We start from the raw sequence: 24,524 nt of genomic DNA on the forward strand, positions 1-24,524 counted from the left end.
TGCCCCCTAGACCCAACAGGTTAACGTGCATAAATGATAAGGATGTTTATTATGCAGGGGTTTTTACTGTGCGGTCCATGGTGTGACAGTCACAAAGTGTCAGTACCAAAAGGCAATAAGGATCTTTAGGGATCATACTCCTGTGGCTATGGCTGCACAACTAACATGTTGACATATTGGCTGAGTCCCAACTGACCCTGTTGTGCCTGGTCAAAAGTAATGCGCTATATAGGGAATGGGGTGCCATTTGGGACACAACCTATGACAGAGTCTCTGCAGGACATCTGACATTGCAGCGCAAAATGCCATCACAGCACTCCTCCCTCCAAACCACGACAATATGATACTTTATTCAACCCCTAAAATATCAATTCTGTTTCCCAACCCTGGTATTTATCAATTCTTGACCCCACTGCCTATAAATGAGTGAATGTGGAATGTGCGAATTTTGGTTTTGAATCACAGTCAGGATTGGGTGTAGGAAGAGAACATTAATTTAATATAATTTTATTACAATAAATATATGTGTGGTGTGTAAGAGGAGAAAAATCAAGTATAGAGTTCAAAAGTTTAAGCATTCAAAACATCAGGGAAGACGAGCTCGACAAAAGTTTCTTCTGTTAATTACAAAAGGTGCTCAGGTGCAGCAAATATTTCTTTATTTCACAGATTGTTTACATTTGCACCTTTGCTTTTGCGACTAAGTCAAGCATTTTTTGGAGAGTGAGCACATTTAATTACAGATGTAGGATCTTCATTTGATCACCCTGTTGCAGAACTTTCCTGCAATGCAAAATCTAGTGTATTTGATGTTTAAGTTTCCCTATCAAACCCTACAAAAATGTCCATTCATTATAATTATTCCTTATAATCCACATAATAATTCACATTTCCTGTTTCTTCTTCCTGCTTGAGCAAACTGCCGCAAATGAAGATCCTTCTTCTGTAACTACTCACAGTTTTTCTATTTATGAGGCAATTAATTTACAATATGATTCACTAGTGGTAAGGAAAGGTTTCTACCTCATTAGTGATCCACCGAACATCAGAATGTGCTACAGCAGTTGGACAAGAAATGTTTCACTCACACGAGCTGTTTAACACAACAGTCATAAAAATAACTTTATTCATTACAATTGTATCTGACATAGAGCATATCAAATGTAACCTGTAGACGTTTAACAGATAGAACTTTACCTTTTGACAAATCACAAAATCTAACAAGTACAGTACATAGCATATCCATAAAGAACAAATAGGAAATCTGAGGTTGAAATTAAGTTGAGTCCCAACGACCCAAAAGCTCAGTCATACATCAAAAAATGACATCGCTCAACTCAACCACCAAGCTTTTCATTCTAATGGAGGCTTTTTGGAACAATTTCTCTGAGTACAGAACACCGTCCCTCACTTCTCTCCAGGGTTGTCTTTTTTGAACTAATCTTCGAAACCTAGCTATACTGAACAAAAATATAAATGCAACATGTAAAGTGTAGTTCCCATGTTTTATGAGCTAAAATAAAATATCCCAGAAATGATTCAGAGTCACAAACAAGCTTATTTCTCTCAAATGATGTGCACATCCCTGTTAGTGAGCATTTCTACTTTGCCTAGATAATCCATCCACCTGACAGGTGTGGCATATCATGAAGCTGATTAAACAGCATGATTATTACACAAAAAAAGCCACTCTAAAATGCAACTTCGTCACACAACACGTCACAAATGTCTCAAGTTTTGAAGGAGCATGTAATTGGCATGCTGACTGCAGGAATGTCCACCAGAGCTGCTGCCAGAGAATTAAATGCTATTTTCTCTACCATAAGCCGCCTCCAACGTTGTTTTAGAGAATTTGGCAGTAATTCCAACCGGCCTTACAACTGCAGATCACGTATAACCACTCCAGCCCAGGACCTCCACATCCAGCTTCTTCACCTGCGGAATTGTCTGAGACCAGCCACCCAGACAGCTGATGAAACTGAGGAGTTTTTCTGTCAGTAATAAAGCCCTTCTATGGGGGGAAAACAAATTCTGATTAGCTGGGCCAGGCTTACCCATGGCTGCACACCTGCCCAGTCATTTGAAATCCATAGATTAGGGCCTAAAAATGTATTTCAATTGACTGATTTCCTTATGAACTGTAACTGTTGCAAAATGTAAAATGTTGCATGTTTCATTAATATTTTTTATTTTTCCTTCATCCACATTGATTGGTGTCACATTGATGGTTCAGTCCATTGGTGATTTAGTCATTTTTACATGATGCAGTCTCCTTCAACTCATGGTACCCCTGGTGGTTTGGCTCTGTAAGGAGACAGAGAGGGGAGTTAGGAGTGGAAAAAAACACAAATTGTACCTGATCTCTTGCCGTAGTTCCTAATAAAAGCCTCTTTTAGAAGAATAGGCTGTCCGGTCATGTGAAAAACTCTCTAACACATAATAGTTATTTATATTAGGCCTACTGGCATAGTAGTTTGACAATTAAAATAAACAATTTGTGTACAATTAATATTTGTGCAAAGCATTTCTGTATCAAAGCTACTGAGAACATATGGTATATTCTAATGTTCCCTAAGCGTGGATGGAAAAGTTTATATCAAACCTGCTATCTTAAGTCAAGTCCATTATTACTTTTGCCTCCTCATTTAATTTTCAATTAGAGTATAGTGGCTATTCAATGAAAACTACTTACACCACCATTCGGTACTCAGTCAAATATTGTAGCAGACTATTTAATTTCAGCTTCATCTGCAGTCTTGCAGTGATTCCTCACTTTATAATTTTCTCAACATCCAAAATGATATAGGCGAACAAGACCACTAACAAAATAGATTTGAGAGTGTAGATAAAAGTTATGGTACCCAGACTCATATTCTCCTGAACCAGTGGCCTGGACTCGGTGCAGTTGACAGCGTTTCCCCGGGCCGCTCCTAAGATGGTCATGATGTCCACCAGGTTGAGCTTCCCTTCCTCCTGCAGCTCCTCCACGTCCTCCTCCAACTCCTGCGCCATCTCGGCCCTCTCCTCGATCTCCTCCGCCGTCAGCATCCTCACACCCTTCATGCCATTCCCCTTCCCAATCTGCGGGGGCGCCAGCGAGCATATAGCCCTCAGCCTGCCATAAGACTGCAGGTGCACCACGTTAGCGCGCAGAAACAGTAAAAGAACATTGAGGTCGTTGAGCGGGCAGCCCAGCTTGCGTCCGCTGTTGAGGCCCAATGCGGGGAGAACCTCATACACCGACAATAGAGTCGTATCCCAGCAGAAGAGGCGGACCAAGCTGAACAGCACGATAGGCACCAGCAAGACATAGATAGCGCCGTTAGCCACGCTAATCACCTGGAAGACCAGTTGGCCGGTCATCTTGCACTGGACCAGCTCGGGAACCCAGTTTTGGTCACGCAGCAGGCCCGTGCGGACGAAGCAGCTGAACTCGTCCTGGAGGAAGGCGGACAGGTGGAAATAGACGAGGTAGAGGCAGGCGGCCGACATGAAGGTGAGCAACAGGAAGCCGCGAAGAAAGAGCATGCTGACCAGGAAGTAGGAGCCTTGCTTGCTCTGCATGTACCTCTCCAGCAGGGGGTACTCGAAGTAGCGCTTCCTCTTGGCCCTGAAAGAGACCATGGAGGAGATCGGGTTAGAGGACAGATGGCTCAAGCACACTTTCATGTTATTGGCTCTGTTGTATGATAATGGAGGTTGTATGAGCATCTAAGGAATTTATAATATTCAAGATTTAAATAGTCAGTCACATGACTGTAGTTGAAGCTAAACTAGTGTCTTGTTTTCAGTTTCCATGGGAATTACAAACACCCGGGAACGTGATTGCTACTCAAACATCTTCAGAATCATTGTAGACATCAATCTAAAGGTGTCCGCATGCTTCCCAGCAGGTAAAGTTTGTGAATATATTATGACCACATTTTGTGAAGTTTTTTTTTTTTTCTTTTTTTTTCCCGGCTGTTCACAAAATCTGTTCTGGAGGCAAGCCAGAGACAAAGTCTATGCCCCTTCGTCAGTGATTGGTCAACAGTAGGGATTCTTCAATAAAGTCTTTATTGTCATTCAACGAGAACTCTTTTTTGATTCACATTTTTTCATTGATAAATACTGGACCAAACATCTTAGTTAGATGTAAAATTGTGCAACTAAGATCTCCTTGGCAAAAACAGCAACATTTATGACAGACTTCTTGAGTTATCTTACATTAATTCTGACTATTTTATTAAGGAAGTGTATACTGGCAATGGTTTCTAAAATTGGACAAATAGTACTATTACTGCTTTTTTCTCATTTTTCAAGAAAATACATTTTAACGGAGTATGCAAGCAAACACGTTGGGTGCCAGCCAAACTGAAGCATGCTAACACCTTAAGCCTGTTGACTTCCCCTCTTCCCCAGTCCAAAATCCTCCCTCTACCTGCCTCAACAAATCTCTGCCACACCCACTCTCACCTCTCAAGCTCGGCTTGGAAGGTGAGGGGGTTCTGGGTGTTCTGGCGCATCTCCAGGATGCTCTGAGCCAATCGTACGGAACGGTTGTAGGACTTGTCCAGCTCATCAATGATGAAGAGCAGGTCAGAGCCCAGCGATGGCATCACCAGGAAACGCCAGATGAGGGCAGGCAGGTACATCATCATGGTCATAGCCAACAGAGAGTACGGGAAAATCTGAGAGGGAGGGAGGAAAGGTGAGAAAGAAACGAAGAGAAAGGGAGGGGATCGAAGAGGGTAAGAGATGATGACAGAGAAAGGATAAAGAGTGAGATGAAGAGAAGAGAAAGGGAAAGAAGAAGAGTAATTTACAGACTACATTTTAAATGTTTAATGAGAAAGATTAATTACTTTTAATGGATGCTCTTTAATGTGACATTAAGGAAGCAAGAGGCACTTTCCATTAAAAAGTAATGATGGTTAGTGTACAAAGTAATGGTAAAAATCCAGTGCTCCATATCTACTCACAACCTCGCTTAATTTTGTAGTGGAAGAATGAGAGAAGGTGATACTCGCAACTGGTGGCTTTCAGGCTCCATTGTCATGTTTGGATTGTTTCAAGAGTTCATAAAGAACTACACATTTTGATATGTTTCATTGTACTGTAAGTGCTATGGATTTATTGTTACAGTGTCACACTCTTCAAAATGAGCGGACCAAGGCGCAGCGTGTGCTAGTACATTGGTTGTCAGGATTAGCTATTAGTATCTAATCTCTTAAAAATTATATAACGGTGCAAGTTAGACACATGTTCATTATAGTCATACTGAGAGGTGATGTAAAGCTTGCTACCTTGACTAGGTTCCTCCAGAAACGTACACGGCCTGTTGCCTTTATTCACATAATATTGGAGTCAGATTGATTAATGTAGTTTCTTATTATATTCGGCATGATTTCTACATATTGGTTGGATCATTTCCACACCCTTACAAATGGTGACCCATCCAGTTGATGCGAATTTCCATTACACCACAATTTCCCACAATGAACACCTAAAACTGTGTACTGTGCTACATCAGAAACACACACACACACACACACACCCTCACAAGCTTGTGACACAGCTCCTCATCAGCTGCTTCTGAACAGACTGCCCACCAAAATACACATCAAAATATACCAATGGACACAGCACATGGCTAACTCCATCATTATACCCATAAGCATGAGGTCCATGTCTTACTTGGACAGCCCAGTACTGATAGAACTGCTTAATACGTATTTTTAAAACCCATCTAAAATTGCATGTCTGAGCTTTCAAACGAGTTGTTAATGGCCTCAGTAACAGAAACCTCAGGTTATTAATGTCTTGTCAAAGTTTAACAGTGTTATGTCTGGATAAATCTTTAAATGTCCCTTTTAAAAAGACATTCGGTTTCTCTCTTAAGACTGTATTGTCAGTGCATATTTTTGAATTGGGAATCTTCCAACGACATTGCCAAATACAGGTGTAGCCCACAAAATGCCTCCAGTATACCATTGACTCTTCACCCACTTATTTTACACTGATATCATTTATCACCTGACAAAGAGCAACTATTTACAGTAGTTTTATGACCTTTTTTGTCCAATTCCTGTGCCACATTAAGGTGTGTGCAATTGTCTCTCGTTCCAGCATGACAGAACACAGCAGGCCTTACCTTGTGCACCCAGAGGGATCGCTCCTCGAAGTTTCCATCTGTGTCAAACTCATGGTGCATAAGGGAGTCCCAGCAGTACGTGTCCACATAGGCTGCCTGCCTGGCTGTGAAGTTGTTAGGTGGGAAACAGCTGATCTGTGGGCCTAGAGGAAAAACAAATATAGATTTGAACTATTTTAAGCTCAACAATTGCACTGGTCCAGTTTGTAAAGGTATTACAGTTACATAAAGATGCATGCATGTGCACACACATAACATGCATAGACATAAACACACACCACAGAGAGAGTTTCCATAATGTGCCTTAAGGTTTTTCAGAAGGTTCCCTTTCCCAGAAGCAGAAAGGTTAGCCCTAACAAATCTAAATCATATGCTTCTAAATGGAAACTTGTGTTTTTAAACAGGGTGGTATTACCCTCCTAATGTGTGGGTCTTTTTCAGAACAAGCCCTGCCCGTTCCACCATACAGATGGTTTAACCACAGAGCCAAGGGTCCACACCCTTCCGTTCAGCCCATCTCCTCTACAGCAGTGCTGGGAGAGCAGAGCAGGGCAGGGCGACAGGCAAAGGGCCACTTCAGAGAAAACCCTGAGATAAACACAGGACACCCTATTTTTATACACAGACTCCAAATCTCCACATCTGTGAGAGTCTCCTAAAATAAGTACACCCAACCATCCAGTTGCTGACTGGGCATGCAGTAGGCTTAAGCTGCACCACCAGTGTTATGGTATTACAGATAACTGTACATGGATGGGTTACATGTTACATGATGTGCGTGCGTACGTTTGTGTGTGTGTGTACGTGACATTGAGATAGCTGTGGACATGCTGTATCCAAAATGGACTATGTATTACAAGACCGTCAGGTTATAAGGGAACACAGACAGCAACAAAGCACGTTCCTTCTACCACTGGGCGACAGTTTGACAAAGAACCCCTATTGCCATCCCTATCTTGCTTGTTACCCATTGTACAACAAGGGATCCTTCTCACCCAGCTATTTGTAGCTGTGGGCAGAATTCTTGGCTGCTGCAGCAGGTGCACACAACAGAGACAACGGAGACACCACCAACCAGACAAAAGAGGCAGCAGACAACAAACCAAGCTAGATAAGGAGGACCAAGAGCCATCAACCGTTCCTAGACTGTTCCTCGTTTTGCAACATCTCCCAGTTAATTAGCATATCATTTCATTTGACGTCGATAGAGAACTGCAAAAGGAGAAGGTTGCCAGTAATTATCAAGCACCACGGCACCGGCGAACGCTGCTCTCAGTCATGCTCCTGCCAATTAACATCTGTAACGGCTGATTATAGTCCAGCTCGATGGGAAGACAGTCGTTAGCTCAATGCCAATGAAACAAGGAAATAAACTTGCCTGTATGTACACTGTTCTGTGTGCCACTACCACACACATTGTTGTGTCAGTGTTATTGTTGCAGTTGACCACGGTCGGGGTCCAGTGCATGTCAACTCAAGTCAGAAAACAAATGGAAATTATATGAATAAATTGAAAGAGACCTTGTAATTCATGAAAAACGTTACAATTAACCTTTTGAATAGTTGATAGAATTGTCTCCTTAACCCTTAAACTACAACCAGGACCATTTGAACATCCAGTGCCCCCATGTACCCTCCATTCACAAAAGTGCTGTGCAAACAATGGTTTGTGACTGAATCTGAATCACTAACTCCCTTGCCTAAACACAGATTCTCACTCCCGTACAGTAAAGGGAAAAAGGCAAATGAGAAGAGACTAGAGAGAGAAATGTGAGACAAAGAAAAAGAAAATGGAGGAATATTGACCCAATGATACTGCGGACAAAAGAGACATGAGAAAATTGCAGAAATAAACACAGAAAAGGGAAAGAGAGGCAAAAAGAGAGGAAAGGAAATAATATCAGAGAATGTAACAAATGTGATTTGCAGCTTAACAAGAACTATAAGAGAGCGAGAGAGAAACGGAGAGACAGACAGAGACAGAGAGAGACAGACTGACCGATGGAGATTTCGCGAGCGAAGGCCATGGACACCAGCAGCAAGGGCAGCCCCACGCACACAAACTTGATGACCCTGTCGAGCGGCAGCTCCAGCTCCAGGTGACCGATATGGTTGCCCCCGGCGCCGTCCCGGAGCAAGGCGTCCGACAGCATGGCCTGCGCGGCTGCATTAGCGATGGACATCTTGACGCCTAGAGATGTACAGGGAAATGTTACAAACTGGCAAGCGGAGTCCACTGAGACTTTATAGCACTGAGCCCTAGTAGAGTCTTCCCTGTGGCTCAGTTGGTAGAGCATGGTGTGTGCAACGCCAGGGTTGTGGGTTCGATTCCCACGGGTGGCCAGTGCAAAAAAAAAAAAAAACATGCATGAAATGAAATGTATGCATTCACTACTGTAAGTCGCTCTGGATAAGAGCATCTGCTAAATGACTAAAATGTAAATGTAGAGAATGAAGGATTTTAGCATGGGCCGGGTCTCGTCCCAACTGGCAACCAGGAGTTTCTGGGTTAGCTAGGGGAAATCCATTTGCCCTACCCTGTAGAGTATTAGAATGTACTTTGTATTCAGTTGTTTCTTTTTTCTTTTTTCTATTGATACAGATTTCAGATTGACCATGTAATGGTATTAAACCACTAGTATTATAGTCTTGATATCCAATCTGATAAATAAACGGTTTAAATTTAACTAGGCAAGCCAGTTAAGAACAAATGCTTATTTACAATGTCGGCCTACACCGGCCAAACCCGGATGACGCTGTGCCAATTGCGCCCCGCCCTGTGGGACTCCCAATCACAGCCGGTTGTGAGACAGCCTGGATTCAAACCAGGGTGTCTGTAGTGATGCCTCTAGCACTGAGATGCAGTGCCTTTGGCCGCTGCGCCACTCGGGAGCCCCAAATAAAACTGGTATTCAATGTGTGAAGTAATCATCAAAACTGTATGCAAAACTATGGTAAAGGATGAGAAGAGAAAATAGGTTCTCAGATATTTTTCTTCAATTGACAATATTGTAAATACCAAACATGCATCAAAATACTTTAAACCATTGGTATAAGTACCACTTATTTTACACATCTCTATCGCCCTAAATGTCAACAGCATTTCAATCATTTCCATTCCACATCTTCTACAATACAATGATAAACAGCTTCCATGTTACCTTCAATCCGCTTGCTCTTTCCAGTGACCAGTGACTGCAGGATGGAAATCCAGTAAGGAAATGCAGTGAGACAACTGAACCAAACGCCTCTCTGAAGACCAGAGCTGTGTTGGCGAGGCCCTTAAGTTGTCCGGGAGGGCCCTGCTATATGACAGACTGGGCTGGACTGGGCCTGGGTCCTGGGTCTATGGGTCTAATTACTGCTGCTGTATGCTAGTGCCCAGATGGCAGTGGTGTCTCCGCAACTCCACAGACCTACAGGGCTGGCTGCTGTGTGGTGAGGTGTGTCTGGGGTGGGAGGAGGGAGTGGCAACTGTGTGTGTGTGTGTCTGTACTTATGTGTGTGTGTGTGTGTGTGTTCACGCTTGTGTGTGTGCATATGACACACTGCCCAGCCTCTTCACTGAGGTCCCAACCATGCTCGACTGCCATGGCAGCAGCCCCACTTCAAACAAGACCCAAGCACCAGTGGCTTTTCCTGTCTCTGTAATTTCCCCTCTTATTTATACCTAAGGTTGGCTCCAGAACTGCTGCTGCTGCTAGCATACAGTACTGAGAATGGTAGTTACAGTTAGGCCCTGTCTGCTACAACTATTTCAGTGCTGCTGCTAGGATGGATAACTTCAGAGGAACTGAATGACTGGTAACTAGTGCAATGTAGAACAAATTGCCATACCACAACTACCCTAATGGCAATCATGGAATGCTTGGTCATATGTAGTCCAAATACAGATACAATGATTTTAGGAATTTGGGGTATTTTATTACGTGTGTGTGTGGTGGCCATCTACGATGAAGTAGGTCAAGGATACAAGTGAATATGTGTGTGTGTGTGTGTGTGTGAATGTCTGAAATCAATGTATAACGGCCGTCTACAGAAGATCCTAGACCTGTATCATATTCAGCAAATGTTTTTTGATACTCTCTGCTTACAGTATATGGGTCACCCAAATGTAAAGATGGGAAGACATGTGGGTGGTACTCCAGCAAGACCAAATCACAGGTTTGATTAACAACCAGAGGGTGGGATATAAGAGACATGACAAGGAAATGTGGGAGGTTGTTCTACATTGAGGCCGTTTAGTCTGAGCTTCATCTGTAATTTGTGGAGAACTGTGGTTATTGTCTAATACAGAAGTGGTCTTTCTTGTTTGCAATGCAGAGGCCCAGTGTTGGGTTACTGTCAGCATGCAACAGGTAGTGTGGCTTGGGTGAACTTTTCTGACAGGAGCAATGGCGTAAGATTAAACAATGAGCAACAGACACACATTCATGACAATTTATGTGGGGTATCTTTAGCCCTTTAACTGTGTGCAGTTGTTTTTGATGTAATTTGTACTATTTTGATTGTAATACCCAATCTGGCCACAGGGAGGAGAGGTAGGCCTGTCACGATACTCACAAAAGTGTCTATAGTAAGCTGACTGAGGCTGCCCTAATATACACACTGTGTGACCACTGTTATATGCACACACCTTCCTGCCTCAGAAAGGATACTCAAACTAGAAGCTTTATCTATTTTAATTATAAAAAATGGTCTATTGAAACAATAGATTATGACAACAATGTGCACAAACCAAAAAAAATGAAATCCCTATTGTCACTTGCTCTGGAAGAACCATTTAAAAAATAAGCAATCAAGAAAATGTATAATTAAGCAATAAGGCACGAGGGTATGTGGTATATGGCAAATATACCACGGCTAAGTGCTGTTCTTAGGTGCCTGGAACAGTGTTGAGAAATCACGACTCACTTATGTCGTATGTGCAGAACTTAATGTTCCAAGCTTGCCATACATTCGTTTTTTTATTGGCAAATATATGGCAAATATACCACGGCTAAGTGCTGTTCTTAGGTGCCTGGACACAGCCCTTAGCCGTGGTATATTGGCCATATACCACTAACCCCCGAGGTGCCTTATTGCTATTATAAACTGGTTACCAATGTAATTAGAGCAGTAAATATAAATGCTTTGTCAAACCCGTGTTATACCACGGTTGTCAGCAAATCAGCATTCAGGGCTCGAACCACCCAGTTTATAATGAAGAACATACTTCACAAAGACCAATCTCAATGAACATTCAAGAACAGGTTTTTCTTTTCTTTTCTAGACATCACATCAGAAAACGGGTGGCTTAATTTTGTGGATTTCATTTAGCACAAAAAGAGGGTTGAAATTAGTTTTCACAGTTTCTTCAAATCCTTAACGTAAAACATAGAGAATCATTTCAGGAATTTAACTCTTCCCTTTAAATATGCAGGCTTTCCCTTTACATTGTCTTTTTCTTGCAAAGGTTTTCACTTAAAGATGTTAGTTCTTTGAATTGAGGATTCAATTCCATTTCTCTCCATGTCGGTATGTTTTTCTTTAACTCATTGAGACACTGTTACCAAGGCAGTGTTTTGTTTGTAATGTGAATCCTCAATGTGACATACAGTATTTCTTTCCAGTCTTGAGATTTTGTCACCTTGATTGGCCATCAGTAACTTCGATAACTCAGATTCACTCAAGCGTTTTCTCAATTGCAAGACCTCCAGAACATCACAACAGTTACTTTGTGCCTTCTACAAAGGTGCCATTTGAACCGTCTTCTGAAAGCTCTAAGAAAATTGTTTATAAATATGCAAGCCTTCAGCAACGTAACGCAAACGTCAAAACATCTAATATACATACTTTGTGCAGTTTTTGCTCTTGGCCTCAAAGAATTAAACGTTTTTTTAATCATGCCCGAAAACATCAATTTTGTTGCAGCGAATAATCGCTCGTCATCAACATTATGAAAATGGGTGTGGAAAACGATGACAACATCGTGTTTATGGAGTCAATCTGAAACGGACTAAGGCTTGGATGATTCCAAAGCATGGAACCCAACGTGACGGCCAGGTATAGACCTACAGTACAAGTTCACAATCAACTCACATACAGCAACTCATAGTTGTCATTGTTTTGTCAGTAATAAAACATAAGAGGTTTGGGGTGACCCACTAGTCCACAGAGTATGGTGTCCATTTTAGGACACACAATTTTTAGGACACCTTCAGACCCCTAATCCTCATATAGGATTTTCCTTCTTAAGAGTTCTGATGGGATGGATCTGTAGTTTCTAGACAGACATCCATGGTAGAAAAAACAAAAGGCCCATTCAAGGTATGACTGTTGCCTGAATCTAGGGGCTGGTCAGGGGTTAAGATTGAATGGAGGTGTGGTTTGTGGAGGGAAAGTATGGGCTGAATCGTGTTCATTAGGGCACCCGTAACAAAACAAATTTCTTAGTGGAGAAATCCAGGTAGTCCCTTTCTGTCTCAGTCTGTTTTCTTCTGTTTTGGTGACTACTGAACACAACCCAGGTGTCAAAAGGTCACGTTGTCCTTTAACACCTCTCATTACTCTAGCCCCTCTCTATGCTCCATGCCCAGATCTCTCCTTTCTCCGCCGCCGGATATACGTCTCCCTCCCTCGCTCTCTTCCTCCTCATCATCTTCCTCTTCCTCCTCCTCCATAACTTCCTCTTCCTCCTCCTCCTCCTCTTCCTCTGTGCCATCCATGGAGTCGTCGGTTCCACCCAGCATTGCTTGCTGCATGGCCAGGGTGGCTGAGTCAGAGGACAGGGGCTGGAGGCTGTCCAAGCCTAGGGGGTCTGTATGAGAAGAAGGAGGAGCAGGCAATGCAGGGTTTACACACTAAGAAACACACAAAGTTGACATTATAACTGTCTCCTATTCTATATCCTTCTCATCAAAGTGTGCACTCATTCACCCCTTCAATGGGATTAAAAGGAATGAACTGGTCTAATGTGGTGGAATCACTATAGCTCATGCCAATATTCAATGTATTGTATTCACTGATCCATTTCTTTAAAATCCATCAGGATGAGTGCGCAAGTGCACACTACCTATGCACATTGATGCAAAATGATTACCTTGATAAAGTAGGCTGAAATAACAAGGAAACTATGTTGAAATATCAAGAGAATCATGATGACTCAACCAATCTTTATCCAGAGTTTTGAAACAGACAAATAGACATTGACAGAGCGTTTGAATGGTTTAGTGACGTACTGTCAGCGTTGTTAGAGTGAGGTCCATGTGTCTGCAAGACGCCAGCAACAATGGAGTCTGGCCAGAAGCGCTGGGTTGGACGGTGTTGGGACTTCATCTTCTTAGCCTTGGGAGCTGGGTCTGGGTTACTGGCATCCAGCATGGGCTGGAGGATGCGCCTGCGAGCGTTGATAAACCTAGAGAGAGAGAAAGAGAGAGAGAGGGGGGAGAGAGAGAGATGCAGGGAGAGAGGGATTTGGAGAGGTAAAGGGAAAGAGACCAGTGTGAGAGAAACAAAGACAGACCTTTTTTCTCTGTAAGAATGTTGTACTCCATGATACTGAGAGCATTTGTAGACCAGTAGATGGCGCCACTATGTTGTGAATCACCATCAGGTGATAAAGCATAGCACTGAAGTTTAAACTCATCAACATTCACTCTGAACATTCAACATTTCTATTGATTTCATCCATACTTTTAGCCAGCTGATTTTCATCTCATAGTGCATTCGCAGTAGTAGTATTACAATCTTACCAGTTGTTGACCTGTAATAAGGTCAGATTTGTTTGTCCTGCAATCTGTCTTTTCTCGTCCTCTGTTGGGTAGGGATGCTACAAAAGGGAAAGATGTAAGATATTTAGGATGACATCAGTAAAGTTTAATCAATTGCAATTAGTAGTTTTGTGAATTAATAGTTCAAACCCTCCCCTCACCCCTAAACTCTCAACTTCCCTAAACCTTTGACCCATGCTCCAACACCTTGTATTCTCAGCCCTTGGCTAGAAACAATCCTTAGCCCCTAAATCTAATTCTTCATAGGCTATCTGAGGGAATGGAACTACCATATTGCTTATACCTATTAAATTAATTCATGGAGATATTCAATTCATTCATTCAGATCGCTACAAGTGCCTACGGGGTAGAAGCTATGTGGGTTGTTTCTGGATGAGGCCTTCAGTCATACACAGCTACAACCCTGACATTATTAGCTCTAAACCCTTCACACTGATTTTCCCCCATAGCTTGACTCTTCTCAATAACTTCCTCTATAGCTTAACCAAAGGAATAGGGATGAATATTAGCTCTGTTGCTACTGTAACACCATCACATTAACATTGATGTGAACACTAATGTTGCTAGCTCACCATGAGATGCTGGAAGAGCCAGGAGCGCATGATGTTGGTGGCGTGCTTGGGCAGGACCCCTCTCTTGTTCTTGTGCTTCTTGTCATCACTGTCCAAGAGTGAAGCCAAGTCCAGGTTTACCTTGGATGGAAGAGAGGATGGGGTGTTATTGTTGCCACGGTAACAAAGAGACAGTGCCAATTATCTGTCTCTTTGGCAAGGGCAGAACCGCCCTCTTCACCATCGCCATAGCAACCCGATTTGAGTAATGATACTTAAAATAAAAGGCGAGAAAGGAACGTCGATTCACAACACCCTTGACTCAGAGAAATCTAGGAGGCCGGTCTGATGTAGCTGAAAGAACTACGATGAGAAATGTGCCTAAAAAACCTGGCAAATTGTGCAAAAACAAGAAAGTACAAGTCCATAACTCTTATCAAAGCCAAAGTTTTAGTTACAAGCTTTGTTCCAACTCCGTGGGTGGTTGAGAAAATTATGAAAAAGCACTTATTCAAGAAATCTCTGATTTCTGTTTTACAGTATAGTTGGATGGGGAGTACTCAGTGGCAATTAACTAGTTTAAACCATGTGCATGCACATACTGGTGTCAAGAAAACACATGCATGTGCGCACACGCACACATACACACACACACACGCACACATACACCCACACACACACACAAAGACCAATGGTCCTCTATAGCTCAGTTAGTAGAGGATGGCACTTGCAACGCGTCTACTAAATGGCATACAAAATAAAAAAGGCATATACAGTGGCATGAGATCACTATGCATGAATTCCAAAATGTCTTTAATCTAAAAATGTTCACCTCTGGTCCACACACAAAATAAATATTTCCTATGGCATTGGCGCAAACAGTATCAAAGTGAGGATCCTTCATTCATATTTAACAACCCATTTGCAATGCCAAAAACACTTTTGAAGGAAAAATATGAAGATTTCATCTGGACCACGCATAAATTGGAAGGACAAAATGCCTGAATAGATAAATATACTCAGTGAAAAAATTATTCTTAATAATTTCATGCAGGCATTGGAAAGTCATGAAAAAGGAATGGCTCCCAACTGATTCTGATATACAGTGCCTTCAAAGTATAAAAATTGATTTAATCATCATTTTTTGTCAATGATCTACACAAAATACTCTAATGTGATAGTGGAAGAAAAAGTTTTTTGTAAAAGAAAACATGAAAAATAAAACTCAAATATACAGTATCTTGATTAGATAAGTATTCAACCCCCTGAGTCAAAACATGTTAGAATCACCTGTGAGTCTTTCTGGGTAAGAGTTTAAGAGCTTTGCATACCTGGATTGTACAATATTTGCACATTATTCTTTAAAAAATTCTTCAAGATCTGTCAAGTTAGTTGTTGATCATTGTTAGACAGACATTAAGTATTGTGATAAAATTTCGAGCTGATTTTAGTCAAACTGTAACTAGGCAACTCAGGAACATTACATGTCGTCTTGGTAAGCAATTCCAGTGTATATTTGGCCTTGCATTTAGGTTATTGTCCTGTTGAAAGGTGAATTTTCTCCCAGTGTCTTTTGGAAAGCAGACTGAACCAGGTTTTCCTCTAGGATTGTGCTTAGCTCTAATCAGAATGTTTTTATCATAAAAAAAACTCCCTTGCCAATGACAAATAAACCCATAACATGATGCAACCATTTCTTTGCCACATTTTTTGCAGTTTTACTTTAGTCCCTTATTGCAAACAGGATGCATACAGTGGCTTGCGAAAGTATTCAACTCCTTGGCATTTTTCCTATTTTGTTGTATTACAATCTGGAATTAAAATTTGTATCATTTGATTTACACAACATGCCTACCAGTTTGACGATGCAAAATATGTTTTATTGTGAAACAAACTAGAAATAAGACAAAAGAACAGAAAACTTGAGCATGCATAACTATCCCCCCCAAAGTCAATACTTTGTAGAGTCACCTTTTGCAGCAATTAAAGCTGCAAGTCTCTTAAGATATGTCTCTATAAGCTTGGCACATCTAGCCACTGGGATTTCTGCCCATTCTTCAAGGAAGAACTGCTCCAGCTCCTTCAAGTTGGATGGGTTCCGCTGGTGTACAGCAATCTTTAAGTCATACCACAGATTCTCAATTGGATTGAGGTCTGGGTTTTGACTAGACCATTACAAGACATTTAAATGTTTCCCTTTAAACCACCTGAGTGTTGCTTTAGTAGTATGCTTAGGGTCATTTTCCTGCTGGAAGGTGAACCTTCGTCCCAGTCTCAAATCTCTGGAAGACTGAAACAGGTTTCCCTCATGAATTTCCCCGTATTTAGCGTCATCCATCATTCCTTAAATTCTGACCAGTTTCCCAGTCCCTGCCGATGAAAAACATCCCCACAGCATGATGCTGTCACCACCATGCTTCACTGTGGGGATGGTGTTCTCGGGGTGATGCGAGGTGTTGGGTTTGCACCAGATATAGCGTTTTCCTTGATGGCCAAAAAGCTCAAATTTAGTCTCATTTGCCCAGAGTACCTTCTTCCATATGTTTGGGGTGTCTCCCACATGGCTTTTGGTGAACACCAAACGCGTTTGCTTATTTCTTTCTTTAAGAAATGTTTTTTTTTTTCTGGACAATCTTCCGTAAAGCCCAGCTCTATGGAGTGTATAGACAAGTGTATAAACAAGGGCACTGCGTTCATCCACCTCTGGCCTGCTCGCCTCCCTACCTCTGAGGAAGCACAGTTCCCGCTCAGCCCAGTCAAAACTATTCGCTGCTCTGGCACCCCAATGGTGGAACAAGCTCCCTCACGACGCCAGGACAGCGGAGTCAATCACCACATTTCCGGAGACACCTGAAACCCCACCTCTTTAAGGAATACCTAGGATAGGATAAAGTAATCCTTCTACCCCCCCCCCCCCCCCCTTAAAATATTTAGATGCACTATTGTAAGTGGTTGTTCCACTGGATATCATAAGGTGAATCCACCAATTTGTAAGTCGCTCTGGATGAGAGCGTCTGCTAAATGACTTAAATGTAAATGTCTAGCTTAAAATAGTCCTATGGACAGATACTCCAGTCTCCGCTGTGGAGCTTTGAAGCTCCTTCAGGGTTATCTTTGGTCTCTTTGTTGCCTCTCTGATTAATGCCCTCCTTGCCTAGTCTGTGAGTTTTGGTGGGCCTTCTTGGCAGGTTTGTTGTGGTGCCATATTCTTTCCATTTTTTAATAATAGATTTAATGGTGCTCCATGGGATGTTCAAAGTTTCTGATATTTTTTATAACCCAACCCTGATTTGTACTTCTCCACAACTTTGTCCCTGACCTGTTTGGAGAGCTCCTTGGTCTTCATTGTGTCGCTTGCTTGGTGGTGCCCCTTGCTTAGTGGTGTTGCAAACTCTGGGGCCTTTCAGAACAGGTGGATATGTACTGAGATCATGAGATACTTAGATTGCACACAGGTGGACTTTATTTAACTAATTATGTGACTTTTTAAATATTTTTATTCTGTACAGGCTTCCTTCTTTTCACTCTGTCATTTAGGTTATTATTGTGGACTAACTACAATATTGTTGATCCATCCAAAGTTTTCTCATAACACAGACATTAAACTCAGTAACTGTTTTAAAGTCACCATTGGCCTCATGGTAAAATCTCTGAGCGGTTTCCTTCCTCTCCGGCAACTGAGTTAGGAAGGACGCCTGTAGTGACTGGGTGTATTGTTACAGCATTCAAAGCGTAATGAATAAATTCACCATGCTCATAGGGATATTCAATGTCTGCTTCTTTTTTTACCCATCTTCCAATAGGTGCCATTCTTTGTGAGGCATTGGAGAACCTCCCTGGTCTTTGTGGTTGAATCTGTGTTTGAAATTCACTGCTCAACTGAGGGACCTTGCAGATAACTGTATATGTGGGGTACAGAGATGATGTAGTCATGTTAACCACTATTATTGCACACAGATAGTCCATGCATTTTATGTGACTTGTTAAGCACATTTTTACTCCTGAACTTATTTAGGCTTGTCATAATAAAGGGGATGAATACTTATTGACTCATGACATTTCAGTTTTTGAATTAATTTGTAAAAATGTATAAAAACATAATTCCACTTTGACATTATGGGGTATTGTGTGTAGGCCAGTGAGAATTTAAAAAAATGTAATTCATTTTAAATTCTGGCTGTAACACAACAAAATGTTGAAAAAGTCAAGGGGTGTGAATACTTTCTGAAGGCACTGTAAATATATGAAACACACAGACACACACAGCATAAAATAAGCCTTATTACAGGTGCAGCTGGGGTGTCACGTGGAAATCCCTCCCCCTATCCCCCTCGGCCCTGGGAATTTGTGTTCCGGAAAAGCGGGGTTGAATTAATTGGCGGCGCCAAGCCGGGGTATCATTACCGGGAGCTTGTCGGTGATGTAGCTACGGGGCTGCACTCTATTCCCAGACCACGTGTAGAGTGCCGCCTCGGCTGGGTCCTGGGTATTCATTGAGGCCGCCGCTGTCTGTCAAACACAGAATTACCTGCCTGGCTGACACTCTAGCTTTCTAATACGCCTGCAGAGCAGAGCACCCCACAGTCTACTCCGTAGGCGAGCATACGGGTGGTCTGACAGTCTGACTCAAATATTGACCACCTATGTGAGGTTCTTCAGGGCATGGGGATTGCAGGAGTTTAAAGGGACATGCACTCACAAACTCTGACATTTAGAGCTTTCTTTGCAGGTGTGTTGGACTTCAAATTAAAATAAACAAGTCACCTGTTTATTGTACTAACATTTTGTCAAGGAGGAAATGTTAGCACATAGGCTAAAGGCTGAAACGTTAGCATAATAAACAAGTGATACCTTGCAAAAACAGTGTGCTGAAATGTCATATGTTTACCAATGACACGATAGCTATTATACTATTACTCTAATATTTATTAAACACTGTCGTAACATGTTCATAACAGAGAGGCCCACCAATTGATGACAGCTACTGGCAAGCAAAAACAATGATATGCATGGCATTGAGAGTATTTGGAGTTGTTAGACATTATCCATCGATACATCTTATGGCAGGAGAGGCAGGTATATGCTAGAAGAGCAGCTGACGGCCTCACCTGTGAATTCTGGATCTGGATGGTCCCCTGGGGGAGTCCCTGGGTTAACACCTGCCCTTGCGATGTCACCATGGCAACCGGCTGATACAAGGTGCCACCTGAGGGGATAATTTGCGGTCATAAGAGTCGAGTGGCTTCTTCTTCTGTGAAAAGCAGTCGGCCTTGCACCATTTCGGCTCGAGAGCTCTATTATCTAACCCTACCAAAACAATAACAACAACAACAACATGTAAACAAGGAAGGCAAAAGCACATCGGTGCGAATGAAGCACAAAAAAAAGCTGTATTTCATGAGTTATTCTTTTGCTACTAATTAGCACTAATTTCGATTCTCTAATCACGGGTATTAATTTGAGCTTTGAATGTCTTGCGATCAAAGAGAAAGATGGAATGAGATTATTATTCTGAGTTGAAAGGGATTTCCGGAGGGCAGGGGTAACATTTCGCTGTACATAATAACAAGAAACCCAGCCACACTTTTGAGTGATATACACTACATGACCAAATGTATGTGGACACCTGCTCGTCGAACATCTCGTTCCAAAATCATGGGCATTAATATGGAGTTGGTCCCCCTTTGCTGCTATGACAGCCTCCACTCTTCTGGGAAGGATTTCCACTAGATGTTGGAACATTGCTGCGGGGATTTGCTTCCATTCATCCACAAGAGTATTAGTGAGGTCGGGCACTGATGTTGGGTGATTAGGCCTGGCTCGCAGTCGGCGTTCCAAATCATCCCAAAGGTGTTTGATGGGGTTGTGGTGCAGGCCAGTCAAGTTCTTCCACACCAATCTTGACAAACCATTTCTGTATGTACCTCGCTTTGTGATCGGGGGCAGTGTCATGCTGAAACAGGAAAGATCCTTCCCAAACTGTTTCCACAAAGTTGGAAGCACAGAATTGTCTAGAATGTCAATATATGCTATAGCGTTAAGATTTCCCTTCACTGGAACTAAGGGGCCTAGTCCGAACCATGAAAAACAGCCCCAGACTATTATTCCTCCTCCACCAAACTTTACAGTTGGCACTTTACATTGGGGCATGTAGCGTTCTCCTGGCATCCGCCAAACCCAGATTAGTCCGTCGGACTGCCAGATGGTAAAGCGTGATTCATCACTCCAGAGAACGCATTTCCACTGCTCCAACGCATTTCCGAGTCCAATGCGAGTCCAATGGCGGCGATCTTTACACCACACCAGCCGATGCTTGGCATTGTGCATAGTGATGTTAGGCTTGTGTGCAGCTGCTAGGCCATGGAAATCCCTTTCATGAAGCTTCTGACGAACAGTTATTGTGCTGACTTTGCTTCCACAGGCAGTTTGGAACACAGTAGCGAGTGTTGCAACCCAGGACAGACAATTTTTATGCGCTTCAGCACTCGGCAGTCCCGTTCTGTGAGCTTGTGTTGCCTACCACTTCACGGCTGAGCCATTGTTGCCCCTAGAAGTTTCCACTTCACAATAACAGCACTTACCGGGGCAGCTCTAGCAGAGGAGAAATTTTACGAACTGACTTGTTGGAAAGTTGTCATCTAATGACGGTGCCACGTTGAAAGTCACTGAGCTATTTAGTAAGTGCCATTCTACTGCCAATGTTTGTCTATGGAGATTGCATGGCTATGTGCTCGATTTTAAAAACTTGTCAGCAACAGGTGTGGCAAATTTGAAGGGGTGTCCACATACTTTTGTATATATAGTGTAGAACACCTTCATTAGCACAAAATGTACTTTCATAATTCTATGTCAACAGCCTCCATTTGACGTAGGATATGATCTGACCTACCAGCAAGCAGTTGCTGAAATAATAATTGATAAATACTTAATGCAAAACATTGTGGCTAAACCTTCTCTCACCCTAATGTTGTTTTAATTCTAAATGTTGTGCATGCAGGGTAGAACACTTTGTACAATTTGTACATATACTGCAATTGTTTCTGCCTAGGTCTTTACAATGTAGAGGTATAAGGGACACTTGTTGTATGATGTAATATCAGGGAAGGTGAGGTACCCATAGAACTGGGTTGAGGAAGGTAGAAAGGCTTCTCACCTGACACCACCTGGGAGTTGATGGTAGTCATAGCAATGTTACCCTGTTGCAGGGTCCCGGTGGGCACCATGATGCCCGAGGAGTTGACGGAGCTGGAGACTGATGTCATGGACGGAGAGGATGTCTGGAGGAGGTCCTGGTCAGGTCAGAGGTCATAGGCAGAGAAGGAAACAGTAAGGGGGGTTGAGAAGGGCCGTTCATGATGTACATACGACTAATACAATTTGAAACTTGAAACATGAAAATACTGAATGTCGCGGATAAAAATGCCATGAATAGAGCTGATGATTCCTTAGTGCTACATGTAGGAGACATATTTGTTCTTCAAAATGTATTTCAAATCTAATTTATTTATATAGCCCTTCTTACATCAGCTGATATATCAAAGTGCTGTCTATCCAAACGTTACACAATGTATTAGACTAATTAATACGGCTCAGATGTTTGGACACAAGTATAATGGTCTTTCAGAAAAGAACTAAAACATAAAAAATGCAGTTGGCTCCTTCAAAGTGCATACCAGATACACAATGTTTAGAGTTTGTACGTATGTGCATGTGTGCACCGGTGCGCATATGTGTAAGTGTCCGCCTTACCTGCTGCAGGCTGAGCGAGGTGTGCGAGGGCGAGTAGGGCCCGCCCAGGTCATTGCGAAGCAGGTTGTCGCTGTGCATCTTGGTCTTGAGGCAGGTGATGTAGCGGTTGCAGAAGTCCTTGCAGAGCTCGTTAACCTTCTCCAGCTCCAGAAGGTGGATCCTCAGCACCTGGATGGCCTTCACCATCTCGGGAGGGAGAGAGAGAGAGAGGAATATATGCAAGCTCAATGATTGGGGAAGGAAGGGCGCTACATGCTAGCCTGAATGCTAGTCTAGATTGGCTCAACTTTAGCTAGCTCTATTGTTGATTTCTCCAGTTTTAGAAAGGTGTAACCTTAGCAGACCTGTGTTCAAATGCATTTGTATTTGAGTATCTGGTCAAAAAAATATATATTTTTGTTGTGTATTTGAGTATTTACAAATACACAGCCAAAAACATGTACTTTTATTTTAGTATTTGAATGGTTATTTGATAAATTGTATTTAAGATGATTTTGAAATACTTACTTCAGATACTATTTTCGAATATCTGGATAAATGCATGGGAGTGTATTTGAGGCAGTGTATTTGAATTGTTCAAATACTTTCCAAGTGTATTTCCAAATACATAAACATTTTCAACTTCTTGTCTTTTCAAATAAAAATATATCTGAACACTTATTTCAAATGTATGTGAAAGTAATTGAGATATTTGAAATAGTATTTGAACCCAGGACTGAACCTGATCACCTGGATGGCCTTCACCATCTGAGAAGAGAGAGGCAAAGCCAGCAGGCTCAATGACTAGGGAAGTAGGCTAAATGCTAGCCTGAATGCTATGCTCGCTCAACATTGCCTAACTCCATGGTTGCCTTCTCCAGTTTGAGCCAAAGGTAAATAATAATATTGGCAATGATGTGCCCAGGGGATGGGTGTTGTTTCTGGACGCCCCCTCATGTGCCTTACAAATGATGTGCTAGCCCTAGTCAGTCTCTGAACGTTCTAAGATAGCCCTTGACATAACACCTGCTAATCCATGAGTTCTCTCAAAATCCTTCACCATGATCCAAACTTTGTCCTTTTTCCAACCAGGCTTCTCCTCCCAGTGCTCACTCCCTCAAAGTCAGCACTCAAGGGCACCAGAATGGGGCGGAAAAGTACTTGGCCAAGGAGGAGATAAATCTGCCAATTACTGCCGCTTGTTTAATCGGGAGCCAAGTGCCATCTCGGCCAGTCAGCTTCAGCATTACTGTCCTGTGGAAGAGTTAGTGTGTGCCAGGGCCAGTCCGCGGCCGGCACCTCGTAAAGCACACAGATGCGGGGTTAATTGACTGCTGCACCACTTGTCGGCCGAGTACCCCCATAATGATGAGAGCCGACCTTCCATCTCTCTCTCTCCCCAGCCACCTTCCCTATTTCTCCTAATTTCTAATTACTGCTAGCTGTCATGGAAGGGTGGGAGGGAAAGATCATGAGGGGGGAGAGTGGGAAAGGGGAAGAGAGAGAGAAAGGGTGAATATAAATAAATATTTAGAGAGACAAAGGAGATGAAAGGGGTAGACGTGTCTGCATGTGAGAGAGTGAGAGAGAGAGTGTGTGAGAGAGAGAGAGAGAGCTAATTGATAGTCTAGAAGAGAGAACCATGTACATGAGAAAGGGTGAGAGAGGAAATAAGACAAATTGATATGAGTGGGAAATAAAACGGGGCGTATGTGAAAGGGATATGTAATGACTGCCTCCACCAGTAGAGGAAGCAAATCATCCTCAACATTAGTAAGCTACGTTGGACTATTGAGATGCCTCCTCAATGAAGAAGTCACGCTGGACTATTGAGATACTTCAACGCCACGTTAGACTATTGAGATGCCCCCCAAGCAGGGTACTAACCAGGTTGTCCAGGTCGGGGTCCTCGCTGAAGAATGGCTTGTGGTCCTGCTCCTGCTGGTGCACAAAGTTCTCGATGTCCACATCGAAGCTGGCAGAGGTGATGCACTCAGAGCCCTGGGTGGCCTGCTCACACTTCTCAAACAGCAGGGCCAGCAGTGGGAATAGGGGATGTCTGGAAGGATAGGAGAATACAGGAAGTAGTTAGACTTGATTGCCATATAAGAAGTAGTTCCAGGTGCAAAGATTTTTTTTTTTAACTGAGAAGAGGAAATGTTTTTGATACTGCTCTCGCTGTATCGGTATTTGTGGTATGTGTATCATGTTCACAGTCTGAGGTCGATAATGCTCCTTTTAAATGCAATGTTCCTGCGTTCTCTGAAACCACATTCACAGTAAAGGCTCAATCCGAAATGAACATTAAATGGCAAGACTGAAGTTTGAAGTTTTGTTGTG

General features: G+C 42.5%; 2 protein-coding genes across 3 annotated transcripts in view; both read right to left on the reverse strand.

The window, feature by feature from the left end:
* Positions 1-1,094: 1,094 nt before the first annotated feature.
* LOC145850193 (pannexin-3-like) lies at positions 1,095-10,587 on the reverse strand. 2 transcript variants are annotated; one of them, XM_014137186.3, is made up of 6 exons: positions 9,295-10,587; positions 8,133-8,324; positions 6,134-6,276; positions 4,456-4,670; positions 2,862-3,610; positions 1,095-2,304 (listed from the first exon to the last, which is right to left on the reverse strand). In XM_014137186.3, exons 2-6 carry the CDS (start codon positions 8,314-8,316, stop codon positions 2,246-2,248), a joined length of 1,350 nt encoding a protein of 449 aa, XP_013992661.1. In that variant the 5' UTR covers positions 8,317-8,324; positions 9,295-10,587; the 3' UTR covers positions 1,095-2,245. The 2 variants fall into 2 exon arrangements, with proteins under 2 accessions (XP_013992661.1, XP_082816416.1); XM_082960290.1 differs by lacking the exon at positions 1,095-2,304 and having other exon boundaries at positions 2,322-3,610.
* Positions 10,588-10,799: 212 nt separating this feature from the next.
* The window catches only part of LOC106567647 (homeobox protein PKNOX2), a 94,896-nt gene continuing 81,171 nt past the window's right edge, over positions 10,800-24,524 (reverse strand). The window contains exons 5-12 of the mRNA XM_082960289.1: positions 24,072-24,243; positions 22,206-22,391; positions 21,610-21,745; positions 19,565-19,662; positions 14,478-14,597; positions 13,867-13,943; positions 13,354-13,529; positions 10,800-12,932 (exon numbers count right to left, since the gene is read on the reverse strand). Coding sequence (XP_082816415.1) covers positions 12,679-12,932; positions 13,354-13,529; positions 13,867-13,943; positions 14,478-14,597; positions 19,565-19,662; positions 21,610-21,745; positions 22,206-22,391; positions 24,072-24,243 — 1,219 coding nt within the window. The 3' untranslated portion in view covers positions 10,800-12,678. The remainder of the gene's footprint in view (positions 12,933-13,353; positions 13,530-13,866; positions 13,944-14,477; positions 14,598-19,564; positions 19,663-21,609; positions 21,746-22,205; positions 22,392-24,071; positions 24,244-24,524) is intronic.

Source organism: Salmo salar, chromosome 13 (assembly GCF_965601325.2).
Source record: "Salmo salar chromosome 13, fSalSal1, whole genome shotgun sequence".
In the NCBI taxonomy this organism is placed as follows: Eukaryota; Metazoa; Chordata; class Actinopteri; order Salmoniformes; family Salmonidae; genus Salmo; species Salmo salar.

Coding starts and splice junctions, on each gene's coding strand:
- LOC145850193 (XM_082960290.1), bottom strand. CDS start 8,316: ATGTCCATCGCTAATGCAGCCGCGCAGGCCATGCTGTCGGACGCCTTG. Junction 6,277..8,132: donor CGCTCGCGAAATCTCCATCG/GTCAGTCTGTCT, acceptor TTTTTCCTCTAG/GCCCACAGATCAGCTGTTTC. Junction 3,611..4,455: donor TTCCAAGCCGAGCTTGAGAG/GTGAGAGTGGGT, acceptor GGTCTCTTTCAG/GGCCAAGAGGAAGCGCTACT.